The 23,851-nt window shown below is 41.4% G+C and overlaps 1 protein-coding gene across 2 annotated transcripts in view; it reads left to right on the forward strand.

Annotated features, from left to right (window-relative positions):
* The window catches only part of Plekha8 (pleckstrin homology domain containing A8), a 66,026-nt gene that overhangs the window by 22,701 nt on the left and 19,474 nt on the right, over positions 1 to 23,851 (forward strand). For both annotated transcript variants that reach the window (XM_075955757.1, XM_075955758.1), the window contains exons 2-12: positions 1,183 to 1,299; positions 3,024 to 3,179; positions 4,398 to 4,522; positions 6,867 to 7,025; positions 7,911 to 7,951; positions 9,593 to 9,750; positions 11,498 to 11,654; positions 11,923 to 12,008; positions 17,154 to 17,212; positions 18,105 to 18,235; positions 18,761 to 18,831. In XM_075955757.1, the coding sequence (XP_075811872.1) occupies positions 1,183 to 1,299; positions 3,024 to 3,179; positions 4,398 to 4,522; positions 6,867 to 7,025; positions 7,911 to 7,951; positions 9,593 to 9,750; positions 11,498 to 11,654; positions 11,923 to 12,008; positions 17,154 to 17,212; positions 18,105 to 18,235; positions 18,761 to 18,831 (1,260 nt within the window). The remainder of the gene's footprint in view (positions 1 to 1,182; positions 1,300 to 3,023; positions 3,180 to 4,397; positions 4,523 to 6,866; positions 7,026 to 7,910; positions 7,952 to 9,592; positions 9,751 to 11,497; positions 11,655 to 11,922; positions 12,009 to 17,153; positions 17,213 to 18,104; positions 18,236 to 18,760; positions 18,832 to 23,851) is intronic.

The following is a 23,851-nucleotide window of genomic DNA, read 5'->3' on the forward strand; positions in this document are numbered from 1 at the left end:
TCCTGGAACTCACTCTGTAGACCAGGCTGGCCTTGAACTCACAGAGTACTGCCTGCTCCTGCCTCCAAGTGCTGGGATTAAAGGCCTGCACCACCATTGCCCAGCTTCACCATCACTTCTTTGCTCCTGATCCTTCCCAACTTCTGTATCTCCTATAACTAAAGTATGTGCCTGTGGGACTGTTTCTTGTTGTGTTAGGAGCGGCGGGCTACTTTCCCCGGCACCCAGCCGCCCACACGGCTAGCTTTACTGGAAATAATTACATGGAAACTGTATTCTTTTAAACACTGCCTGGCCCATTAGTTTTAGCCTCTTAACCCATTTTTAATAATCTATGTAGCACCACGAGGTGCGCTTACCAGGAAAGACCTTTTTTTTTATTAATTAATTAATTAATTTATTTATTTATTTATTAAGGATTTCTGCCTCCCCCCCTCATCCGCCTCCCATTTCCCTCCCCCTCCCCCGATCAAGTCACCCTCCCTCATCTGCTCGAAGAGCAATCAGGGTTCCCTGACCTGTGGGAAGCCCAAGGACCGCCCACCTCTATCCAGGTCTCCAAAGGTGAGCATCCAAACTGCCTAGGCTCCCCCAAAGCCAGTACGTGCAGTAGGATCAAAAACCCACTGCGATTGTTCCTGAGTTCTCAGTATAACCTACGTCTGTCTGGAGTGGGAGAACCATGGTGACTCCCTGACTCAGCTTCTTTCTCCCAGCATTCTGTTCTGTTTACTCCACCCACCTAAGGGTTGGCCTATCAAATGGGCCTAGGCAGTTTCTTTATTAATTAACCAACAAAAGCAACAGATTAGAAAGAAATCACTCCCACATCAGTTTCTAATTTTACAGTAATAGGATCAATAGACAAGTCTTTTCTAACCTGCTTCCTTCTTAGAAGCAACGAAAAGAGCCTCACATCTGGGATTTGGTAGCCTTCATTATTAGGTCCCATTTCTTTTTTTTATAAATATTTATTATGTATATAATATTCTGTCTGTATGCCATTACAGATGGTTGTGAGCCACCATGTGGTTGCTGGGAACTGAACTCAGGACCTTTGGAAGAGCAGGCAATGCTCTTAACCTCTGAGCCATCTCTCCAGCCCATTAGGTCCCATTTCTACACCTGGGTTGACACCTTACACACCAACAATAATTGCCCTGGCTTTTCCCCTGTTTTTAGGTTGGCAGCCTCGATGGTTCCTTCTTTGTGGGGGGATACTGTCCTACTATGATTCTCCTGAAGATGCCTGGAAGGGTTGTAAAGGGAGCATCCAGATGGCAGTCTGTGAGATTCAAGGTGAGTGACATGCAATGTGGCAACTTTTTTTTTGTACCTTCCTAGAAGAATGCAAAAGCACTGGCCCCACAGAGCTTTCTGTGCTGTTCCTGCACTACACACTGGGGTATGAGGTCCAGTGTCCTTGCAGTAGAGCCTTGGGAAGAAATCTAAAACTGCAGCCAGCTTTTCCAGGATGGGTTAAGACTGATCCAAAAGCCCATCATTTCCTATAGAGGGATACCTTGCTCAGCCTAGATACAGGGGGAGGGGCTTGGTCCTGCCTCAAAGTGCTCTGCCAGACTTTGTTGACTCCCATGGGATGCCTTATCCTCTCTGAGGACTGGGGGGGGGGGGGGGGGTGTGAGGGAAGCAGGAGGAGGGGAGGGAGTGGGAACTGGGCTTGGTATGTAAAAATGAGAAAACATTGTTTTATTTAAAAAAAAAAAAGGAAAAAGAAATAAAGAGGAAGAGCTGATGAGAGTGGTGTAAGCACCCATTCCTTACCTGCCCACCTGGGGCCAGAGATTGTTTGTAAGGCATCAGTGATTTTACTCTGGCATCAATGCGGTTGTGTTTAAATCACAGTCACAGTAAGCAGATACCTCTGGAGCCAGCAAATAGTCCTCGCTTCTTAGCTTTGGAATCTTGAGACAGCGAGCTATGTGGCTGAGGTGTTCCTAACTCTTCAACTATTCAGTGGGACTAGTTTGGGGAAAGTGAAGGAGAACATGTTTTGCCGGTTTCTCTGGAAGAGCCCTAAGGGTTCTAAGACCCACACATTGGTCTGACTGCTCAAGGGAAGTAGAAAGGGGGAATGTGTTCTTGATTCCTAGAATATCCAAGGAGATAAAGATTGTACCCCTGCTTGTTAGCAGGTATATTGGTCTGTTTTCCGTTGTGATAATAAAATACTCAAGTCTGGGTAACGTATGAAGAAAATCATTTTATTTAGCTAATACTATTAGAATATGAAAGTCTAAAATAGGAGAGTGCTAACTCTGGTTAGGGCACACTGGGTACGCCATACCGTGATAGATGGCACCATGTGATAGATTGCAGGGAAGGCAGGTTCACATAGGAAGCCAGAAAAACCAGGGAGGAGCCTTTGTTCCTGTGTAATGACCCCCCTCAAGTACTAATCAGAACCCGGTGAGAACTGTGTAATTACCTCCACAAACAGTGGCTTCTACCTCCCAAGTGCTAGGATTAAAGGTGTGTGCCACTGTACCCTTCTTGATCAGCAAAGCTGTCGAGAAAGGTAAGTGGACAGAAATTAGTGTCACTAGAAGAGTTGGTAAGAACTGGGCCCTCTCTCTGTCAGGAGGCTCGAGAGTTGGCTCAGTGGTTAAAAGCACTTGATGCCCAATAACAGGGACTGGAATTTTGATCCCAGCACCCACATAATAAGCCAGGCATCTTGCACACTCCTGTAACCCCAGATCTGAGAAGGACAGAGACGGGAGGATCTCTGGGGCTTGCTGACTTCTACCTTAGCTGTGAGAACACACGCTCAGGGAGCAGCTCTGCCTCAGAGGAATAGCTGGAGAGTGATAGAGGAGAAGAGCTGACCTCTTCTGGCCTTGGCATACACACAGGCATCAGGCATATGCACCCTACCACACACACACACACACACGCACATGTAAGCACACCAATAAATAAATAATAAATCTTAACAAAATAGGAAGTTGAGGTGGAGCTGCCCAGGGAGCTAGTCTCACCCTCTCTTTCCTTGCTTCTAGTTCATTCTGTGGATAACACTCGCATGGACCTGATCATCCCTGGGGAACAATATTTCTATCTAAAAGCCAGAAGTGTGGCAGAGAGACAGCGGTGGCTAGTGGCCCTGGGGTCTGCTAAGGCCTGCCTGACAGATAGTAGGACCCAGAAGGAAAAAGGCAAGTATTGATTGTCCTCTTCTCCCAGAACCTTGGGAATTACCCAGAGGCATCACTGGATTCTCTAACCCAGCGTTTTGTATTGTTGAAATGCTATGTATGCATTTAAGCATAACTTACACCAGGGTCCCTACCTAATTCCAATTCTGCTTTCTTCGCTTGGTAAAAAAACATGAAGCCATTGGAGCCAGACACACCTGGCTTGAATGATGTATCAGTACTTCATAGCTGAATGATTCTGCCATAGGTCACTTCATTTTTCTGAGCTTCATTCACCTCATCTTTGCAAAGGTGATGGTTTCTGCCTTCTAAGGATGACTGTGAGGTCTGTTGATGACATGAAATGGTATCACAAAACTTGGCGAAGAGTGGGTGATCCAGAGAAGCCTAGGGTCAGAGTGTTCTCTGCAGTATACACCTGCTTTCCACTTTCCCCCCTATGGTGGGTGGAGACTTTGTTACCGTGGTGCTGCTGCTTAATGCTCACTGATGTCACTGGTCTGAGCACCGTGATGGACTTTCTTTGCACTGGTTCAGAGTGTCAGGGCTTTGCTTCCTGGCCCCTGGTTACTACTGTCAGAACTCCACAAGCCTATGTGTACCTAGAGGGAATTGGCTGTGCTGACGGAGCCTTTCATGTGACAGAGGGAGAAGTCCTGCTCTTCAAGTAGACCCAGTAAAGCGGCCTCTTCCTTGGTTGTTTTGGTCAGCTGTTGGCTGGACTCAAAGCAGGTGATAATGTGTAACACTTGCGTGAAAAGGAAGCAGAAGTGGAGCCGTTGTTTCTGATCCCTCAGCACTAAGGTGACTAGAGCCTCGCTGTTTACAACTAGGTGCTATTAACCCTGATGGGCGCATGTACAACCAGTCCTCAGACGGAACGCTGTTCCCGGTGGGCAGATAACTATGATCCCATAGTACAGAGAGGCAGACTCAGACCACAACGCTGAGCTCTGGCTCTGCTCCCAGTTCCCAGGAGAGGGGGCTCCCCAGACTCTTCTCTTTCTGAATCTGTGATTGTTTAGTGCATTGTCTCTAGAAATAGCTAGGGTATACCCTCTTTTGTCCCTCCCATACCTTTACCTATCTCATCTGAAACATACACCATAACCCTCATCTAAGGCCTTAGTTACTCCTCTACTTCTGTGCAGCTACTAACGTGGACATGGCTGTTCCTTTTGGTGTCTGCTTTACCTTTTCTTCTTGGTGTTAACTTAGAATTTGCAGAAAACACTGAAAACTTGAAAACCAAAATGTCGGAACTAAGGCTATACTGTGACCTCCTTGTTCAGCAAGTTGATAAAACAAAAGAAGTGGCCACATCCGGTGTTGCTGACTCTGAGGTAAAGTATTGTTTTTGTGACATTACTGAAATAATACGGAAAAGTAGTGCCAGATCACCTGCGGGCATTTATTCTCTAACAGTTCCTGGCTATCTTGATATTGACTGTTCTTTAGGAGATAGTGGCAGAATTCTGCACAGAAATGCATGCATTGCACTGCTTGGAAGAACATACTTTCCCACCCTCAAAGGAATTTAGGATGAATCTATAAAAATCCCATAATATGGGGGATTTTTAGCTTTAGTATTAAGAAAAAAGAAAGTGTGTTTCTTCCCAGTTTGTACTGTCTTTTTTTTTCCCCTTTGTGGTTTTTCGAGACAGGGTTTCTCTGTTAGCCTTTGGAGCCTGTCCTGGAACTCATTCTATAGGCCAGGCTGGCCTCAGACTCACAGAGTTCTGCCTGCTCCTACATCCTTAGTGCTGGGATTAAAGGCGTCAGCTGCCACCACCCGGCTGCACTGCTTTTTAAATAGCTAGTCTTACCTGTATAACTGAACTATTTCTTTACATGTGCCTACTAAGATGTCAGCATGATGTCTGTCTGTCACTCTTGGTGAGACTGACAGGACTGTTCTCTGTCACAGTAAATGTGCTCTGAAATAGCTCCATATTTTCAGAGACGGATACATGCCAGCAAGGATTTTGATTATTTATTTATTTATTTTGGGGCAGGATCTCACTATTCAGCTCAGGTTAGTTTTGAACTCTAAACCTTCCTACTGAAGTTTTTTTTCTAAGTACTGGGATTGTAGGCAGGTGCATCCTGCCCAGTTGAAGATCTGGAACTTTACCATTTGTTAATAAAGTTGCTGTTTAGTCATCTCAAAGCTTCAGAAAAGGAGCCATTCGTCTGTGTGTGGGATTACTCGCCTTGACTCAGAGAGGGTCTCTGCAGCGCTCTCAGGCAGCTTTGGTCTACAGCCTGGGGAGTCCAGAGCTCATACGTACGAGTGTCAGTTCATTTCCTTAGGGATTGGAAAACCCGTTCACTAATGCTGTTTGAAGCCTTTCTGTTAGGCTGATTTAACTCACTTTCATTCACTTTCTTTGACTTTTTAAGATCATGTATCAGCTGCCTGATAGATGTAGCACACTGTGTTTGTGGGAATGACGGAAGAGAAGAACCAAAAGCCATTTCATTCCTGTTCTTAAAGGATTTATATTCTAGAGCATGGGCTCCCAATCTGCAGGTTTTGTATCTGGGGACATTTTGAACGTCAAGATTGAGGAAGTGCCATTGGTATATACTATTTAGAATCCAGGGGTACTACTAAACTTCTTTGAATGAGCAGGAGAATTGGATTTTACCCCTGTAAGCAGCAGACAGGCAGAAAGACTGTCTTAGTTGTTATACTGTTACTGTGAAGAGATGCCATGACCAAGGCAATGCTTATAAGAGGTAGCATTTAGTTGGGGCTTGCTTACAGTTTCAGAGGTTGAATATATTTTCACCATTGTAGGGAGCATGGCAGAATTTAGATAGACACGGTGCTGCAGAAGGATCCACAGATAGCAGGAAGGGAGAGACACTGGGCCTAGATTGGGCTTTTGAAACTTCAAAGTTCACCCCCAGTGACACGCTTCCTCTAGCAAGGCCACCTACTTCCACAAGGCTCTTCTCCTGCTCTCTCTCAAGGAGTGCCACTCCCTGATGACTAACCATTCAGTATATGAGTCTCTGGGGCCATTCCTATTCAAACCACCATACAGAAGTACACACACATACTAACTAACCCAAAGTTTCGGGGGTGCCAGGATAGAAACCAGATCTAGAGTGAACATAGCAGTCTGTAATTAAAGAAATTACAATGAGAGACTATGAACTTGATAACAAATATGGATTACAACTGACAGCATCACCTGGGACCGTTATTAAAAATACATGCCATCTCTTCAATCTCTAGTCAAGAGTGTGGCTCCAGATATTTCATGAACATCTTACATATATCAATATACAGCTGCAAAACACCCAGACAAGTAAACTACCTTAGAAGAAAATAAAATTCCAGTTATCATAAGCCTGTGAATCATCCACACTGGGAGTAAACAATGCACGGTGCCTGCATCTATGCCCAGCACCTAGCACCTAGCTTATTGTGCAGAGCCAAAAGAACTGGTATTTGCTGGAGCGGTGAGCAAATGAAGGGTCAGAACAGAGAGGGTGTATATGATAACTTGGGCTAGTTCATTTCTGTTGTTTGTAACTCATGTGCATATTTATCCAGCAACAGTCTGACTGGGTATATTAGTATTGTTTTGCTAATTTAAGCTTCTCAGGACATAACACAATTGAGTTTTTCATCTTGTAGCAAGACAAAAGACTCTTCTTCTGGTTGTTATGTAGGAGGGAATCGATGTGGGAACTCTGCTGAAATCAACCTGCAACACTTTCCTGAAGACCTTGGAGGAATGCATGCAGATTGCAAATGCAGCCTTCACCTCTGAGCTGCTCTACCATACTCCCCCAGGATCCCCTCAGCTAGCGGTGCTTAAGTCCAGCAAGGTAAGAATCCACCAGCTCAGTTTCTCTCCAGCAGCATTGTGGGACGTTAGACGTTTAAGGACACATCCTTTCACGGCTAATACTGTTTATAGAGCAGTTTGCTTTACCTACACTTTTGTATTTGCCCTTGGTCCCCTATGTCTCGTCAGTTATTTTTAGTAGTTTGATTCCTTGTACTCTCCTTTAACCTCTTTTCTATAACCCCAAAGAGTCTTCCCTAGAATACTGTTACCCTTACTAGTCATGGTCAGTCTGGCCCTTCCATTAGCCAATAGTAATGAAGTGTAAATTGGATTTTATCTAAACCTTTCGATCTTTCCCTCATGGCCTATAAGCTCAGCCCAAAACTGTGTAGCCCTTTCCTGTATCACCTGCTTTTCCCCCTGACGGTACCTAGCTTGAGTGTGCTGTTGCTTGTGTCATTTTTCAGTGCTGAGAATGTACTCTTCTCTCCCGGCTTAGCCCCTGCTTGTCTTCTTTAATCTTCCCTCAGTCCCTACCCTGGACTAAGAAGATCTCTTCTCATACACTCCCCTGTTTCCCTAACTTCTGTTGGCTTAAGGGCAGGAATGTCCATAATGCTTACCTTCATGCTGCTAGTGTTGGATATAATGCTTCACCATAATCTGCTAACTATTAAGCTGAGTAAGGCTAACAAATTACAAAAAGAGCTAGTCACTAGGAATTTAGCTATGAGATCTTTCAAAACCTATCTTCCTTTCCTGAGATATTTGGATTCACTTTATTTGGAGGGGACTTAGAATTCTTTCCTTGAGGAGGGCAATCTGTAGTATGACTGTATTGACCACTTTCCTATGTGATGGTATTCTCAATAACACTGTTGCCATTTAACACATGAACTTTCATTTCTTTGCTTTTTTTAAGATGAAACATCCTATCATACCAGTTCATAATTCAATGGAAAGGTATAGTAACTCTTGTTCCTCTTCCTTCTAAAAGTTAGAAACCTGTATACTGTGTTCCTCATTTTAAAGAAACAGTGGTGTCGTGATGTGATTTGAGATGGTACCAGAAGCAAACTACAGACTTCCCTGTGTAAAGCTAAACTACAGTCGGCAGAATTAGGCAGATTTGCTGTCACATCCCCTGACTAGATCTGTCTAGAGTTGCTGAGAGTCAGAACATGTCGAAGAGCTCGGTGTTGGCTGCAGTGTGGTTTTCCCAGGAAAACTCGTGCTGCTTCTCTGTTTTATTTAGACAAAAGTATTTTAAATAGCTCCATAAGTGGAAGGATAACTTGCTAGCAAAATCTAAACTAGTACCATTCCTCTAAATTATTCTTTGCTTTTAAATAAATAAATACACACACACACACACACACGTGCTGCAAGTTTGTGTAACTTAGTGGTACAATTCTCACTTAGCTTGTGTGTGTGGACTTGAGTCTCTGCAGTACCACCAAGAAAGGAAAAGCTCCCATTACACAGCTGTCAGGGTCTTTACTCATAAAAAGAATAAAGTTGTGTAAGCACCTCCACGAATTGATATGGTGCATATTATCCTTTCAAATTACTAAGTTCATCCCTTTATATGCTGTGTGTGTGTATGTGGATTTGTTATTAGAAAGATTGTCCTCAATTTGGTCGCTAATTTTTTCCTTTTCAGATATTTTTACTAGAAACATTTTTGTAGATTTCTGTTTCTTTTCAGACTTTGGCTCTGTCTGTGTCCACAGTTTTTATTGTAGATTTGTATATGCACTTGAAATAAATTTTTTCTTTTGCTGGAATCATTGTGTAGCTTGGATGCTGTCCTGTTACTGCTTTACTTTGACTGGGTATAAGATACCACATCCCTTTTAACAGAATCAGCTGTTTCATTTAAGTGTCAAACAGCTTTTTCTGCTGCCCTGGTGTATTCTCAGTCCCCCTGTGATCCTCCTGCTGACAGGAGAAATCTCTGCTGGCCACAGCTGCCTCTTGAGATAATTGACTACTGAGCAAATATGTTTAAGTAGCCAGTGTAATGAGGAAAAACTTCCCAGGGAGAAGTTGAAGAAGGTCAGCTAAGTGTTAAATGTGGCACCTGGAGAAAGCTTATTGCACACTAAAGAGCTGCCCTGAGCATTTCCTGATGCTGATGGAAAGCAGGGAGGTTGAGTCATATGGTACAGGAAGAGCCATTAAGGGTCCTTCTCCCTTCCTTCCTTTATTTATTTTAAAAAAAGAGAGTCTTAATCTATAGCCCAGGTTAGCCTAAGATGATGTCACCAGGACGACACGTGGCATAGGAAAAGCCATTAAGGCTCCTTGTTTATTTTTTTTTAAAGTGGGTATTAATCTATAGCCCAGGTTACCTTAGGATGGTGACAATCCTTTTGCCTCAGTGTCCTAAGAAAGAGGATTACAGGCATGAGCCCCCATACTCAGCTTTAGTGGTGTGGTTTCTTTTCTTGCTTTGGTGTCTTCAGGAGACTGAGAGGTTTGGTTTAGTTTAAGATATCTATTTTTAATCAGCGTTTAGTGATTGTGGATCTTCCCGTCCCTTAGAGTAACATCTGGGCAACCTGTGGCAAATTACGTTTTCTTTTAAACCATTTGTTTTAGGCAGATGGAGTTGAACAGTTGTGAAAATGGATCTTTAAATATGGAAGTAAACGGTGATGAAGAAATCCTGATGAAAACCAAGAGTTCCTTGTATTTGAAATCCACAGAGGTAGATTGCAGCATGTCAAGTGAAGAAAACACAGATGATCATGTGACAGGTGATGTCAAAGGAAAGTTTTCCATGCTGTATTGAACAGCAGACTCAGGAGGACACTGATACAGATTAGCCTCCAAGTGTGCCGCTGACCTAAGGGAGCCTGCTACCGCAGGTCGCGGAACTGTTCAGCATTCTGTTACCCCGTCTTGGCGCTGGTTGTCATGGCTGTGTTCTGGCAGGTCTAAGTAGTTCACTGACTCCCCCACAATATCCCAGCTTCTACTGAACCCAGACTGTGATGTCAGACCTGGTGTATAACATTAGAGCAGCTTAAGTGTTTCAATCTTCTGGTTTCTAGTAGAGCCTGAGGATGTCACAGTTTACCAGCCGCCATACTTCTGTGAGTTAGTCACGCCAAATTCCAGGTAATACCCGTGTAGTTGGGAATAATGTCCTTTCAGATTTACTAATTGCATTGGCACTAATCACAAAGCTCTGTCTTCCTATCAGCCAGATTAACTATACTAGAACTTGTAGTTGTGTATTAGGTGCTTACTAAATGGCTTTAAGTCTAAGTACTTAAATGAGTTAATTTCTTCTATAGTTGTCTTAAAATAAAAGGTTCTGTTATTTTTCTAGCCAAGTCAAGTTTTTTAAAATTGTGTTAATCCTAGAAGCTGTTAGATGTGGATCTGATAAAAGTAACGCACGTCCTTTAAAAGTCTGATCTCTTGAGTAAAGATTCCCTATAGGAGTCTGCGGCCACAGACTTTTGGACAGGCTCTTTAAGCATGAGTGTCAGTTCTCATGTATTGTGCTTATACTGTGTGAAGTCACGCAGTATGTGAGTGCTCTAAGGGAATAGTTTGCTTTCCACAGTTCTGTGGTTTTGATCAGCTAGCAAATCAATGAATAACATTGCTCTAACGCCCTTTTCTATTTAAAAACTCCTATGTGGTCTGGATAAACATCGAACTCAGAGCAGACATCAGCCATCAACTGTAACTCATGTTTAAATGAAGTTTGTCCACACACATACTCTTTTCATGAAGGTGTATCTCAGACTTCTTGTTTATACACTCCAGATAGTATTACTGCCTGGAGCCTTTTTGAACTGCAGAACTAGTTACAAAGGATACACTCATACAGAAACCATGGTAGTAAATAAAGGCATTTGTGGCATGAGAATTGAAGCAAGACAAACACCTAAGCCCATGCATCCTTGGTAACAAGTTTGTACCACCCTGCGCTGCCAAGACTACCTAAAAAGCACCACAAGTCTTGATTTGGGATTCACAAGTAAATGTTAACAAGTGGGCAAATCCACAGACAAAGCATATGCTTACAACCAGGACTGGCTATATTTGTAGGAGAAAGATCTTAGAAATCACTAAAGCCTCTTGCATTGCTGTAGCTGTTACCATGAGGTCCTTAAAATCATGTTCCAGGGACCAGCAAGATGGCTGAGTGAGTAAAGGCATTTCCCACTAAGCTTGATGATTCGGGTTGGATTCCCTAGAATGCATATAGTGGGAGGAGAGAGCCAACTCCTCCAAGTTGTCCTCTGATTACACATATATGCAAAATATATCAATAAATATATTGCGAAAACCAATGCATCATGTTTTTGAAGAGTACTGAACAATAGTGAAGTAATTGTGATGCACTGATGACTGAAAAATTATACATACAGGTGTGTGTGTGTGTGCTTTTCCTGCTCTATGTTTTAGAAATTTCCACTAATGATTGTGTGTTAATTTTTATAATAATATATAAGAACTTAGTGATAGATATCATTTACTTTGTAGTCCAAGGTGAGATACTGAAGGAAGATGGAGAGAAAAACCTGGGGAATCAAGACAGTGAGCTGGCACAGCCTGGGCCAGACTCAGTTTCCTCGCCTGAATCTGTCTGGGAAAACAATGAAGAAGTTATCCCAACTTTCTTCAGTGCCATGAGTGCCAGGTATTCCAGGCCCTTTAAACTCCCCGACAATCAGACCCTGTCTTCCCCTGTGAGAAATCAATTGTGACCAAGGATTTGGATTATCAGGGTGGATTATCTCTGTAAAATTATGTTAATTGATTGTTTCATAATAGAAAAATAATGTCTGGGGCTACTCAAAAATCAGGCAAAGTGGTTTTTCCTAAAAAGCTGTTTCTGTAACATCTCTGAACTGCAGAGTGCTGTTGTGGTTTTAATCTTCCGTTCTCCATGTCACCAAATTGTTCAGCTTTAGTGACATTGAACTTCTGGAAGACAGTGGCATTCCCACAGAAGCATTCTTGGCATCTTGTTATGCAGTGGTTCCAGTACTAGGTAAGATTGCTACAGTTGCATTGTATTCATTAGTTTCTAGACTGTTTTCCCATCACAGTTAATTCAAATGATAAATAGTCTGGACTATGTACAGTAAGTTGATTCTTCTCAGCTTTTGGCATCACATGCCACACAGTGAAAACTATGTGACTTAAACACTCTTGTATTTTCCCATTCCATTTCTAATTGATTAAGTTATTGATCTTAGGGTAGTATAATGAAAACAGGGAATTCTGCTTTCTAGAAAATATTCATACAAAGTGGAGGTAGTTCAGGAACAGGTCTTTCATCAGTACTGCAAAGTGGAGGTAGGCCAGGAACAGTACTATGGGGAAATATCTTACCAGTCAAAAGAATTTTTTAAGATAAATTGTGTGTATATATGTAGATGTATATGTAGTCGGAGTTTCCTGTTCCGCAGCCACTCTCAAATCATCACTCAGAGGCTTAATATTAATTACAAATGCCAGACCAATAGCTCAGGCTTCTTACTAGCTAACTCTTATACTTAAATTAACCCAAATTTGTTATCTATGTTTTATCACATGCCTAATAGCTTGTTACCTCATTTTCTGCAAGTCTTGTTTCAGTGGCTCCACTGATTACACCCTTCTTCTTCCCAGCATCTTCAATTTGATTGCCCCACCTATACTTTTTGCCTTGCTATTGGCCAATCAGTGTTTATTTAACAAACCCGAGTGGCAAATCTTTACAGTGTACACAAAAGGATTATTCCACAGCATTTTCCCATTTTTGCCTAAGATTTTAATTTTAACATAGTATAATTATATACAAAAAATACAGTTATTAAGCAAAAATTGTAGTTGAAATAGCCAGTCCATTTGTATTTGGCAAAATTACAGAAGATATTCTATTATTTATCTTATCTTGATGAGTCTAAAGTTTTATATATAATTTATATTTTTATCATAACTAAGGAAAACTATAACTATCTAGTCTTCAGCTCCATCAAAGGCCCCTAGGTTCTTTTGTGACATTAGGGCATCCAGCTATGGCCTACAGACCTCGTATATCTGACAGCCTTTCCTTTGAAGCAAGGAATTCTAAAGGGCTGTCCTACCTTGTCTTGGCAAAGTTTCGCGTTGCCTTTCTTGCCTACTGCTGGTTCAGTTCGGACAGTATATTGTCAGCAATTGGGGCAAGGGCAAGTTCTTTGGCTGCATAACTAGCTTTTGCCATAAAGAAAACAAACAGCATATGGAGTTTCTTCAATCCCATCATCTTCTTTGAAGTATATTGGTGCTGCCAAGAGCAGATGTGTCTCATTGTCATGAAAAACCTTAGGTTATTAAACATATTAAGTGCCATATTCTGTAGGTCTTTGAAATGTTTGAAGACTGTCTGTCTGTCTATCTATCTAAATATATCTGCATGACCTTGAAAACATACCTAACATGACTACAAGTTTAACTATTATAGATGACTATTAGTCTGTATTTTTCAATTATACATTACATTTTTAAATGAGCTTCATAAACACAATACCGTAAATAAGAGTAGGAATATACCTACAGTATAACAAAATTAACTTTAAACTTACATGCCAAAATCCATACCAATGTAAAATTTTAAAGATTAATAGTTGTTCTTAGATTAAAGTAGATTCAATAATCTTCCCTTTCATTGTATTATTTCTAAATCCTATCCTTCTTTTTTTTTCCTTTAGAAAGAGATCTTTGAATTTTACTCCCTTGTTTAGCTTTTTTCCTGACTATGACCAGTAACAGTTTGTAATCAACCCCCCCTTAAATGATAATCAATATCTATAACCCATTTGGGGGAATGTGGACATAGTTTCTAGACTACTTCCTGTTGGTTGGGGCTGCTGGTAATCTTTGGGGGACCCTGAGAAAATTTAGGGTTATAGTTGAGTCTTGACTGGAGTATTCTCCATCCTGCATGTGTGTGTATATATATGTTTAATTTACTTAGTATAAAGGTAATAAATTGTTAATGTGTTGAAATTTACTCTATGATCTATTATGTATGTTTTCCCTTGTTTCTCATATGTTGGAATATGTGGTACATGTGAATGTATGTGTGTTAATATGTGTGAGGGAGTGGGTGCACTGTGTGTGCGTATATGTAGGATTTAGAGGTTGATGTCAGGTGTCTTCTTCCATCGGTCTCCACTTTATTTACAGTGCTCCTCTGTCAGATCCTATGCCTCCCAAATACTGTGATTATAGATGGTTTCTGCACCTTCCCAGCTTTGGCATGAGGTCTGGGGACCTGAACCCTGGCCTTCACACTTAAACAAGTGCTCCATACACTAAACATCTCCCAAACCCTCTTCATGTTTTCTAAATTGAGATATAACTTGCATCTAGAACTTAAGTGTTGTGATTGTAATTTTGATAAATGCACCTACGTATATATTCTACATTCCTGTCAAAGTAGAGGACATTTTCATCACCCTAGAACATTCCTGTGCCAGTTGTTTCGCAGTTCATGTGAAGCCTGAGGCAGTAATTGTACTGATTCCTGGCACCATAGTTTAGTTTTTCCTTGTCTATCTGAGTGGAATCCTGTTGTCTACTCTTGTATCTGGCATTTCTCACTCTTTGTGTTTGGAGATTCATCCCCATGGTGTGTATATTCCTCATTTTCTCGGGTGTCTAGGACAAGAACTTCCAGTGCTACTGAGTCACTGAATTACTATCCCTTTGTGATAGCCCTTAGGAGCAGACGCTAGCACAGCTGCATACTCACAGCTGCCTCATGCTGGGATTGCAGCTGCTTCACCTCTTCACATTTGCTGGTGTAGGTACTTCAAGTTTAGGCCATCCTTGTGTCTTCCGTGGCCCTCGTAGTAGCTTTAATTTGCATTTACCAGTGACTGTGGTGTTGAGTATGTTATCATACAATTATTGCCACTGAAATATTTTTTGTTGTGATGTGTTTCTCCAAATTTAGCCTGTTTAAAATTGTTTATTTTTATTACTTAGGGTACTATTACTGAAGATGTTCGTATTATTGAATTTCGAGAATTCTTTAAATATTCCAAGTAAAATCCCATTATAGACATGGATCAAAAATATTTCTCCCACAGACTCTTCATTTGCCTATTTATGTTTTAAAATATCATTTTCTAACTCTGTTTTTTGAAAATTAAGTTTTACATTTTGACAAAATTGATTTTTGTGTTAATATTTTCAGTTGTCCTATGGTTACTTTTAATCAAGGGTCATAAAGATGCTTTCTCATAATTTTTCTAGATTTTTAATTTTTATATTTATGATGTGTGTATAGGTGTATGTGTGTTTATGTGTGTGCACGCATGTTTTCGTGTGTGCACATGTGTGCTAGAATACGTGTGCACAAGTGTACATTCTTATGGAAGCTAGAGGACAACTTTGGGTGGTCTTCCTTATGCCACCCACATTGGTTTTTTGAGACAAAGTATCTTACTGGCCTGTAGCTAAACAAGGATCTTCCTGCATCTAACTCCCCAGTGTCCCCACCAATATTGAAACTGTCAGCATGTGCCACCATGCCTAGTCCATCCCCCCATCCATGAGTGCTAGGGACCAAAGGCAGGGAGGGACTTTCCAGCCTCCGCACCCCATAGTCCGTGCTGGACTTTGTTTTCGTTATGTGTCATGATGACTGAGGGTCATTTTTGTCTTAATTATAATCTAGCTATTTAAGAACCATTTGCCAAGAAAAACAATGGCCAGTATCTTCTTAGGTTGCCCTGGCCATCTGCTCCCAGACCTGTAGACCTATAAAATGGGTCTCTTTTCTGCTCCCATGATTTGTTTGTATTTCCTTAGAGTCTTAAATATGTAAAGCTCAAAATCAGAGATTATACGTCTTCCAATTTTATTTCTTTTCATGATCGTTTTTTGGCAATTCTAGGTCCCTTACAGGTATGTATAATTTTAGTTTTATCTTACCTATTAAAAGGCTTCTGGGATTTGATTAAAACTGCATTGAATTTGTAAGCCATCTGAGGAAAATTACCTAACATTATGCCTTTTAGTCCATTAGTATGATGTATATGTGTGTGTTAATTTAATGCATGTAGTTTTATATACACAAGTATGTGAAATATATAAATATACATATATACCTTTTATTATGTTTATTTTCTCTAAATAAAAACTTTGTGGTTTTTTTGGAATAAACTTCGGAATTTTATGGGTTTCATGTTTACATATGTACTATTAATATATGTAGACGCATTGATTGTTGTATGCTGGTAGTTGTTTTTATAGTCATGAAATCAGATAATTTTATAAAGTGTTTTTTTCTGCAGCTATTGAAATTTATGTTTTTCTGGTAATTACCTATATAACGAACTACATTTTTATATTCATTTACATTCATTCCTGTTTTGCTGTGTATCTACCATCTTATTTTGTGTTTTCTGTTTTGTCCTTTTTGTTCTTATTTCCTGGCTTTGAGCCAATGAAGCTATTGTTCTTCAGTATGCTGTTTTGTTTCGTATGTGGGTTTGTTTTTAACTATGTTGTTTTGAACCTTTTTAAAAATCAGATACTTTTTAGAATTCATTATTTTTTCTCTGCTGCTTTTATATTATACTTTAAAGATTATGTTTAGTAAACCCAAATAATTAAAATTAGCAAGTTAGACCTAGCAAAAATTAAAATTAGTAGTGTAATCAAACCACATGTAATTTTCAGTTTATAGAAGCTATATTAAAATAGTAAAATAAAAATTAATATATCTTTTGAGATATAGCATATCTGTAATGTGATAGAAACATGCAGTTATTACAGATAGCCATTAATGAAGTAATTTTCATTCTCTGGGAACAAATCTTTAAAATCTAATAGTGTATTTTAGGCTTTCAATTCAGCAAGTATGAAGCCAACCTAAAGGATCTCAAATGGGTACTGTAAACTTAAGAGGCATTTTCATCAGATGTACCACATAGGACCTGGTTACTGGGACTCATCTCAGCAGCATGAGAGAGAAGCGCTGCTGACCAAGTCCAGTTCCAAAGCCTATGCTTAGAAAATTACTTAGAAGTCAGAGTAATATTGGAGAAAAGATCTTCTAAACGTGTTATTACTGTACAGATATTTTCTGTTATATGTGTGTGTTTCCTACATTTAAAAAATTTTTTTCAAAAATATTTCCACTACTGTCTTTCAGACAAACTTGGTCCTACAGTGTTTGCACCTGTGAAAATGGATCTTGTTGGAAATATCAAGGTGAATATACTGACTTGTCTCTGTAGAGCCATGTCTATAAAGGAATGGTTTTCACTCCTTTTGTGTTTGACAAGAGTAAATCAGAGGGGGAAAAATCATTCACACTGGGAAATTTCAGGAACAGAATGACTGAGGTAGCCCTGATATGTGATATAAACAAGCCTTTGGTAGGCTGACCTCTTTAAAGGTCAGAGCTGGGTCAGTGGAGGGTCACTCATGTCGGCAATGATTGCATGCCCTTTGGAGTTAAACAATAACAAGGAACATTTCTCCACAAATATCACTAGCAATAGCTATCATTTGACTGGGGCTACTCAAAAGGCCAGCTTTCTGGTACATCTGTGGAGCCGTCATCAACAGGAAGTCTGAGCCTCCTTCCCAGAAAAGCCAGAGTTGTTTGTATTACATCTAGCATCCCAGTACTTGCGTGGCAGAGGCATGAGAATCTCTGAGAGTTCAGTGGTAACCTGTCTACAGAGTGAGTTCCAGGACAGCCAGGGCTATGTAGAGAGTCCCTGTCTCAAAAATATATTAGAATACAGTCCCCACCACCAGGTTTGCTATGTTGAAGAAGTTGGAAGGTATCTGTGGATACCTTTCTGGCATGTTTGGAGAGGTGGTGAGGTATATGGGGTCACTCACACAGTGAATGTTCAGAGGTGGGCAAAGGTCCCTCAAGAATATTGCTTAAAACTGTTGATGTTGCTTAAAGCCTCATAGAATTTTTGGAATGTTTAAAACACTCACCCTGAAAACATAAGGAGGATAGTAAAGTCTCGCTTTGGCTTCTTAGACTCTTCTTGCTTCTAAATTTGAATATTGTACTGATACAACTGGTAATATACAGTTTTCATCTTAGGCAGTTGTCCTGTTTCTTGTTTTCGTTTTCCAGAAGGTGAATCAGAAGTACATAACCAACAAGGAAGAGTTTACTACCCTCCAGAAGATAGTGCTGCATGAGGTGGAGGCGGATGTAGCTCAGGTTAGGAACTCAGCGACCGAAGCCCTCTTGTGGCTGAAGAGGTGAGGCAGTCAAGTGGAGCGAATACATGCTCAGTCCAGCTCAGCCGAGATGCCACAGCTCACTGTTGCCTTGGAATAAAGGATCCACCAAACGTTAGACTTTCTAGAATTCTGATCAGCTTCATAGTGATAGCTATGAATCGTGGAAGTATTTGTAAGATCAGAATTCTAGGAAAGCCAGTGAGTTTCTCTTTAAGTGAGTGTTTTTCCGCTTGAATGGCAGTGCCTGGGGAAACACTGAACTCATAACCAGTTTCTGAACCCCTGAATTTGGTGTGGGGTTCTAGAATTTTCATTCTAATGAATTCTAGATGATGCTAAAGCCACAACATAGCACTATAATTTGAAGCACTGCATTCGGAATATCAGAGTGGGTGAGGGGAGTGTCCAGAGCTTTCTAATAGGAAGCCAGTCAGAAGGGCCTCTGTCCATCCTGTCTGCTCCCTGCCTTGCCTGAGACACTTATATAAAAGCTAGCATCTGCCATCTGAACTTTGAATAATATTCTTCTCTCTTCCATTTTAGAGGTCTCAAATTTTTAAAGGGCTTTTTGACAGAAGTGAAAAATGGGGAAAAAGATATCCAGACAGCACTGAGTAAGTGTGCTTTGTCATATTTTTATTGTCTGCATGTAGACTTGAGATGGAGACCCTGGAGGTGGGGACAGAGCATAAGGGACATCTCTGCTTCCGTGGGTTTGGTTTTCTTTCCTTTTTTAAAATTTCATTTCTTCTTACATGCTTTCTTTAAATGTGAGGATGTGATTTAGTGGTAGAGCATTTACCTAGCATGTATGAGGCCCTGGGTTCAAACCCTCTGTCATAAGAACAGAATAAAGGGAGGGAAAGAAAGTACCTATGCAGTGACTAGGTCATCCAGGTCTGGCTTATTAAAAGTCAGTTTATCGTCCTAATTTACCATGAGGTTAGCTTTTGTACATGAGTTTGCAGGTATTTGAAGAGCAGCTCATTTTAGAGTGCATGAAAGTAGGCGGAAGGGGGAATCTGGAGGAGCTAGGGGCCGGTTGTCATCCTGCGCTCCTCCACATGCCCATTTCGTAGTGATAGAGCCAAGACTGCAAGAAAGGCCTTTGTGAGAGGAGATGGACCTGTATGTCCATCACAGTGTGGTAACTATACTATATACTATAGTAACTTGTTAGTGTGTAAATGGGTTGTGGGTTGGTGCATATGTTAGAATAGTTTTGACAAACTAAACTTCATAGCAGCTTCACAATGCACTGATTATAACATGACTGAATCCTCACTCTGGGCCTGTGGAAATCATGTTGCATGAGTCTTTTTGTTTGTGTACTTTCTCTGGTATTATTGTCACTGTGTAGCCCAGGCTGGCCTCCAACACATGATCCCATGCCTCAGTCTCTTGGGTGCTGGAATGATAGGCATGTGCCAACACACCAGGCCTTCATAAGTCTTGGGATGTGTGGAGGGAGTGAAATTCTTGTTATTCTAAAGCCTGGATAATTAATTATGTGTTGAGACACAAAGTCAGGTATTATGTGGCCATAGTTATAAACAGAAAAATTAGTAAATTCTGTGCCTTTGGGAGAATTTGAATATTCTTTGTGGTACTTTTTTCAGTTTCCTAGAGGTTGTCTTCCCTCTTGACATGAGTTCTGAGACCCTGCCCCATTGAAATTTGTCCTGTCTGTCCTGGCTAGAAACTGCTAAAGTGCCATGTGACGGCTATGCTGGCGATTCTGTAGCACTTTAAAAATAGGCACAGCTTAACTATGTCAGTTCCATTTCACTCAGGAGAGAACTGAAATTGTGAGAGATTTAAATACTTGCTGCAGATCCCAGAGTCATCACATCACACATGACATTGGTAATCGCAAGAGAATGGGGCTTACTTATCCCAACTCTCAAGTAGAAAGGTTGTTTATCTCAGATGCCAAACCAGAAATTCCTCTTCAGACCAGCTTCTTAGCTTGGAACGCTCTTACTGAAAGGGTGACTTCCCTCTAGGAAGGGCCAGAGATGATGCTCTGTGCCTCGCAGGTCACACCCATGAGCCAGGGCAGTGCTGATGGTGCTCTTTGCTGCAGCTGGGAGAAAGGATCCTGATGCTCACACTGCTGTGCTGGAACAGGAGGGCTTTGACCTTTCTGCATTTGTTTCTCTAGTCGGAACTTGTGTTTGTTTGTTTGTTTGTTTGTAGGCAGTATCTCATGTAGCTCAGGGTGGCCTCCAACTCAATATGCTTCTGAGGATACCCTTGGAATTTGGGTCCCCTCTGCCTCCAGCTCCCAAGTGATGGGCTTGTAGGCCTGTATCAGCACTCTTGGTTCTTGCAGTGCTGGGGCTGGGGACTCAAACCCAGGACTTCACACACACCAGGCACGCACTCTCCCCCGAGCTACCCATTCCCACAGCACTCTGGCTGGTACATTGACTTGAGCAGCAGACCGGCCCCAGAAGATGTTGACTCTGTGAAGAGAAACTGAAGGCCGATGCTGCTATGTAACTGAAGATTATCGTAGCCAGGCCTCCCCACTCTCCCTTCGGTGCTGTTCTTGGAAAAGAAAGGGAACTGTGAATTCGAAATGTCATTCTGACATTCAGGCTTATTTCAAAGGTCTTAAATGGTGTCTTTGTAATAACCCTATTTTCCGCTACCATTCAGTGTGAGGAGATAAAGTACCCTAGCCCTCATCCCTCATACATGGCTGCAGACAAACTACAGACAGACATGGTTTAATTCTTACTTCATCCCTGTGTGTGTATTCTCCCGTGTTGTTTCACACCTATAGTATTTTGTCACTTCTATCCATATTTCTCTCATCCTCTTCCACTCCTGCTGAACTCCCTCTCCATAAATACTCCTCACACTTTGAGTTCCCCTTTAAAGTATAGAAGCCAGTGTTCAGCAGGAGGGCCTTAGAAAAGCCAGTCACAGACCCAGACTCAATGAGCTCTAGTCTGTCAGTGCATGCTAAGGTTCTTAGGCACCCCAGGCAGGCTTGTTCACCATTGGCTGAGGTTTTTCTGTCCCGCCCGGTCCTGCAGCCTACATTAGTTATAAACTGATTGACCCATTAGCTCAGGCTTCTTATTAACTAATTCTTATATCTTATAAGAATTATCCATAATTCTTGTCTGAGTTAGCCATGTGGCTTGGTACCTTTTTTTGGTGAAGCAGTCACATCTTGCTTCCTCTGAGGCTGGGTCACAACTGCAGAATGAGCTTTCCTCTTCCCAGAATTCTGTTCTTGTCACCCCACCTCTACTTCCTGCCTGCTTGTCCCACCTATACTTCCTTCCTGGCTACTGGCCAATCAGCGTTTTATTAAAATATAATTGACAGGGTACAAACCATTGTCCCACAGCAAATAGCAAACACGGTCTTAAGAGAACCATTTACACTAAGTTGTTCAGACCTTAGAGGCTCCTTGATGTAGATTTCTTCCGGAACAACAGCTTTGCTTGTCTTATTTAAAATTATAGCCTCTGTAAGTGGAGCTGCTAACTTGTCTGACTTGAATTAAGGTGACTCTGTAGATAAAATAGTGTATTACAGGGTCCACTGAGATGACTCAACAAGTAAAGGCACTTGCCATCACGTCCAGTGGCCTGACTCTGATTCCTGGGACCCACATGGTAGAACTCCCACAAGTCGTCCCCTAACCCGCACATACAGTGTTATATATACAGACTCCTACAGATATATCATAAGACATTTAAACACTATACCATTTATATGCTGCATGTAAGCAAATTAGCTTGCTTCTTTAAATTCTAAAACTTTATTTAAATTTAGCTACTACTAAATAGTACCCAACTATAGCCATAACAGTAACTGTTTGGTTTTTGTTTGCTTTGTTTTCTGGTAGTACTAGGGGTCCAAACCAGGGCCTCACACATGCTGAGAGAGTGCTCTTATACTAATCTAAGGAATAATTCCCAACACCCAGAGGGAAACCTGAGGCTTTATTTTGCCATGTTTGCTCTTGAGCTTGGAGTTGATCAGAGTGAAACAATTGGGGTGGTCTCAATCAGCAATGGCTCTGTGTTGTTAGTGTCCCCTGACACTCAGGATCATCTCAGGAGGATCAGATCACAGTGATAGGGCCAATGGTTTGCCCCGTGATGGAGCCAATTGTAGATGCCACAATCAAAAGGTTTTGAAAACCATTCTTGGCAGTGGAAGTGCAGAAGCAGCCCTGGCATTCCAAGCATCATTGTTCTAAACGTTACTTGCTCTGCCCTGTATCTCAGCAGGAAGGCAAATTCACACACAGTACCTCGTAACAGCTTTGTAAATGTAAACCAAGATCTGGGCCAAAACAGTAAGAAAAGTTTAAAGGATGCTAGGCCAGGTATTTAATGTGAAAGGCCATCCTAGACAAGCAGAACTAAATGAGAATACAGGGAAAATATTTAATATTGGATCAAAACATGACTAATTATTCTGAAAGCATGAAGGGGCAGGAATTCACAGCAGGCCTTAAACTGGCAGGGTCACCTTATGACAAGTGTGCTCATGACAGTGTCCCAAGTTAACATGGGGCGTGTCTGGGGGCTTGCTCAGTATCTGCCCTTGGTTACTGAATTGATACTTCCTCCTGTGATTTTCCTCACTAGAGCTTCACAAGATTTCGTGGAGTTCTTTCTTAGTTTAGTTTTGGGTTCTTGAGATAGGGTCTCTCTATGTAGTCCTGGCTGTCCTGGAGCTCAGTGTATAGACCAGATTGGCCTCAAACTCAGATCCACCTGCCTCTGCCTCTTAAGTGCCAGGATTAGAAGTGTGTGCTACCATGCCAGGTTCATTTATGTCTTTTAGAGGCCAAAAAATCCTGCCAGATCACAGAGCATGCCTCATGGTAATGAGAATTCCAGTGAAGATTAATGCTTCTCATTACTTAGCCTTCTTTGTGTAACCAAACTCGATCAGGTTAGACTTCATCTTATTTCAGTACAGCTTCACATGACAGTTACTTGCAGCCCTAGTAGTCAGCTAAGAACTTTTGACTTTTTTATGCATTTTTAGTTTGTCTAAATATTTTGAATTTCATTTTAGTCTTCCTAGACTTCCGTTAGGACCCAGCCCAAGTTGTATCTTCTCTCTTCTCCATCATAGCAGGTAGAACACTCACCATCAAGGTCAGGGTGCAGGCATAAGGAACAGCCACTTCCTCTGATTGGACTGTGTGGGAAACACAGGTGGCCTGTGGTAAGATGTTCCCTGGCCTTAGGCTGCTGCCCACGTTTTAGATCTTCTCTACTTCCTGCCCTTTAGAAGAAGGGCATGGAGAAGGGTTTCCAGAGGGTTTGGAATGGTTGACTTAGGTGGCACAATGCAGGAAATGTGATCCCCCAGAGGTTGCAGAACACTGAATCCAGAGCAGTTTTCCAGCCAGGGCCTTTGTAGCTGAGGCTTGAGACCAGAACAGCACTGTTTGCTGTGTAGTGTAAGGAAGTGAATCTCAGCCTGTCGGTTCCCTCCACAGTTGTAATTAAGATGAGGATGGGTTTGTTTATATATAAAAATAATACTCTGTATAGGAACATTTTCTATAAAAAGGAGAGTTTCTCTGGAATGCTGTATATTAGTTTAATCTACCAGTTTCTTTAGCCCCCACGTTTAAAAACTGTA

Source organism: Microtus pennsylvanicus, chromosome 21, assembly GCF_037038515.1.
Source record: "Microtus pennsylvanicus isolate mMicPen1 chromosome 21, mMicPen1.hap1, whole genome shotgun sequence".
Taxonomy (NCBI): domain Eukaryota; kingdom Metazoa; phylum Chordata; class Mammalia; order Rodentia; family Cricetidae; genus Microtus; species Microtus pennsylvanicus.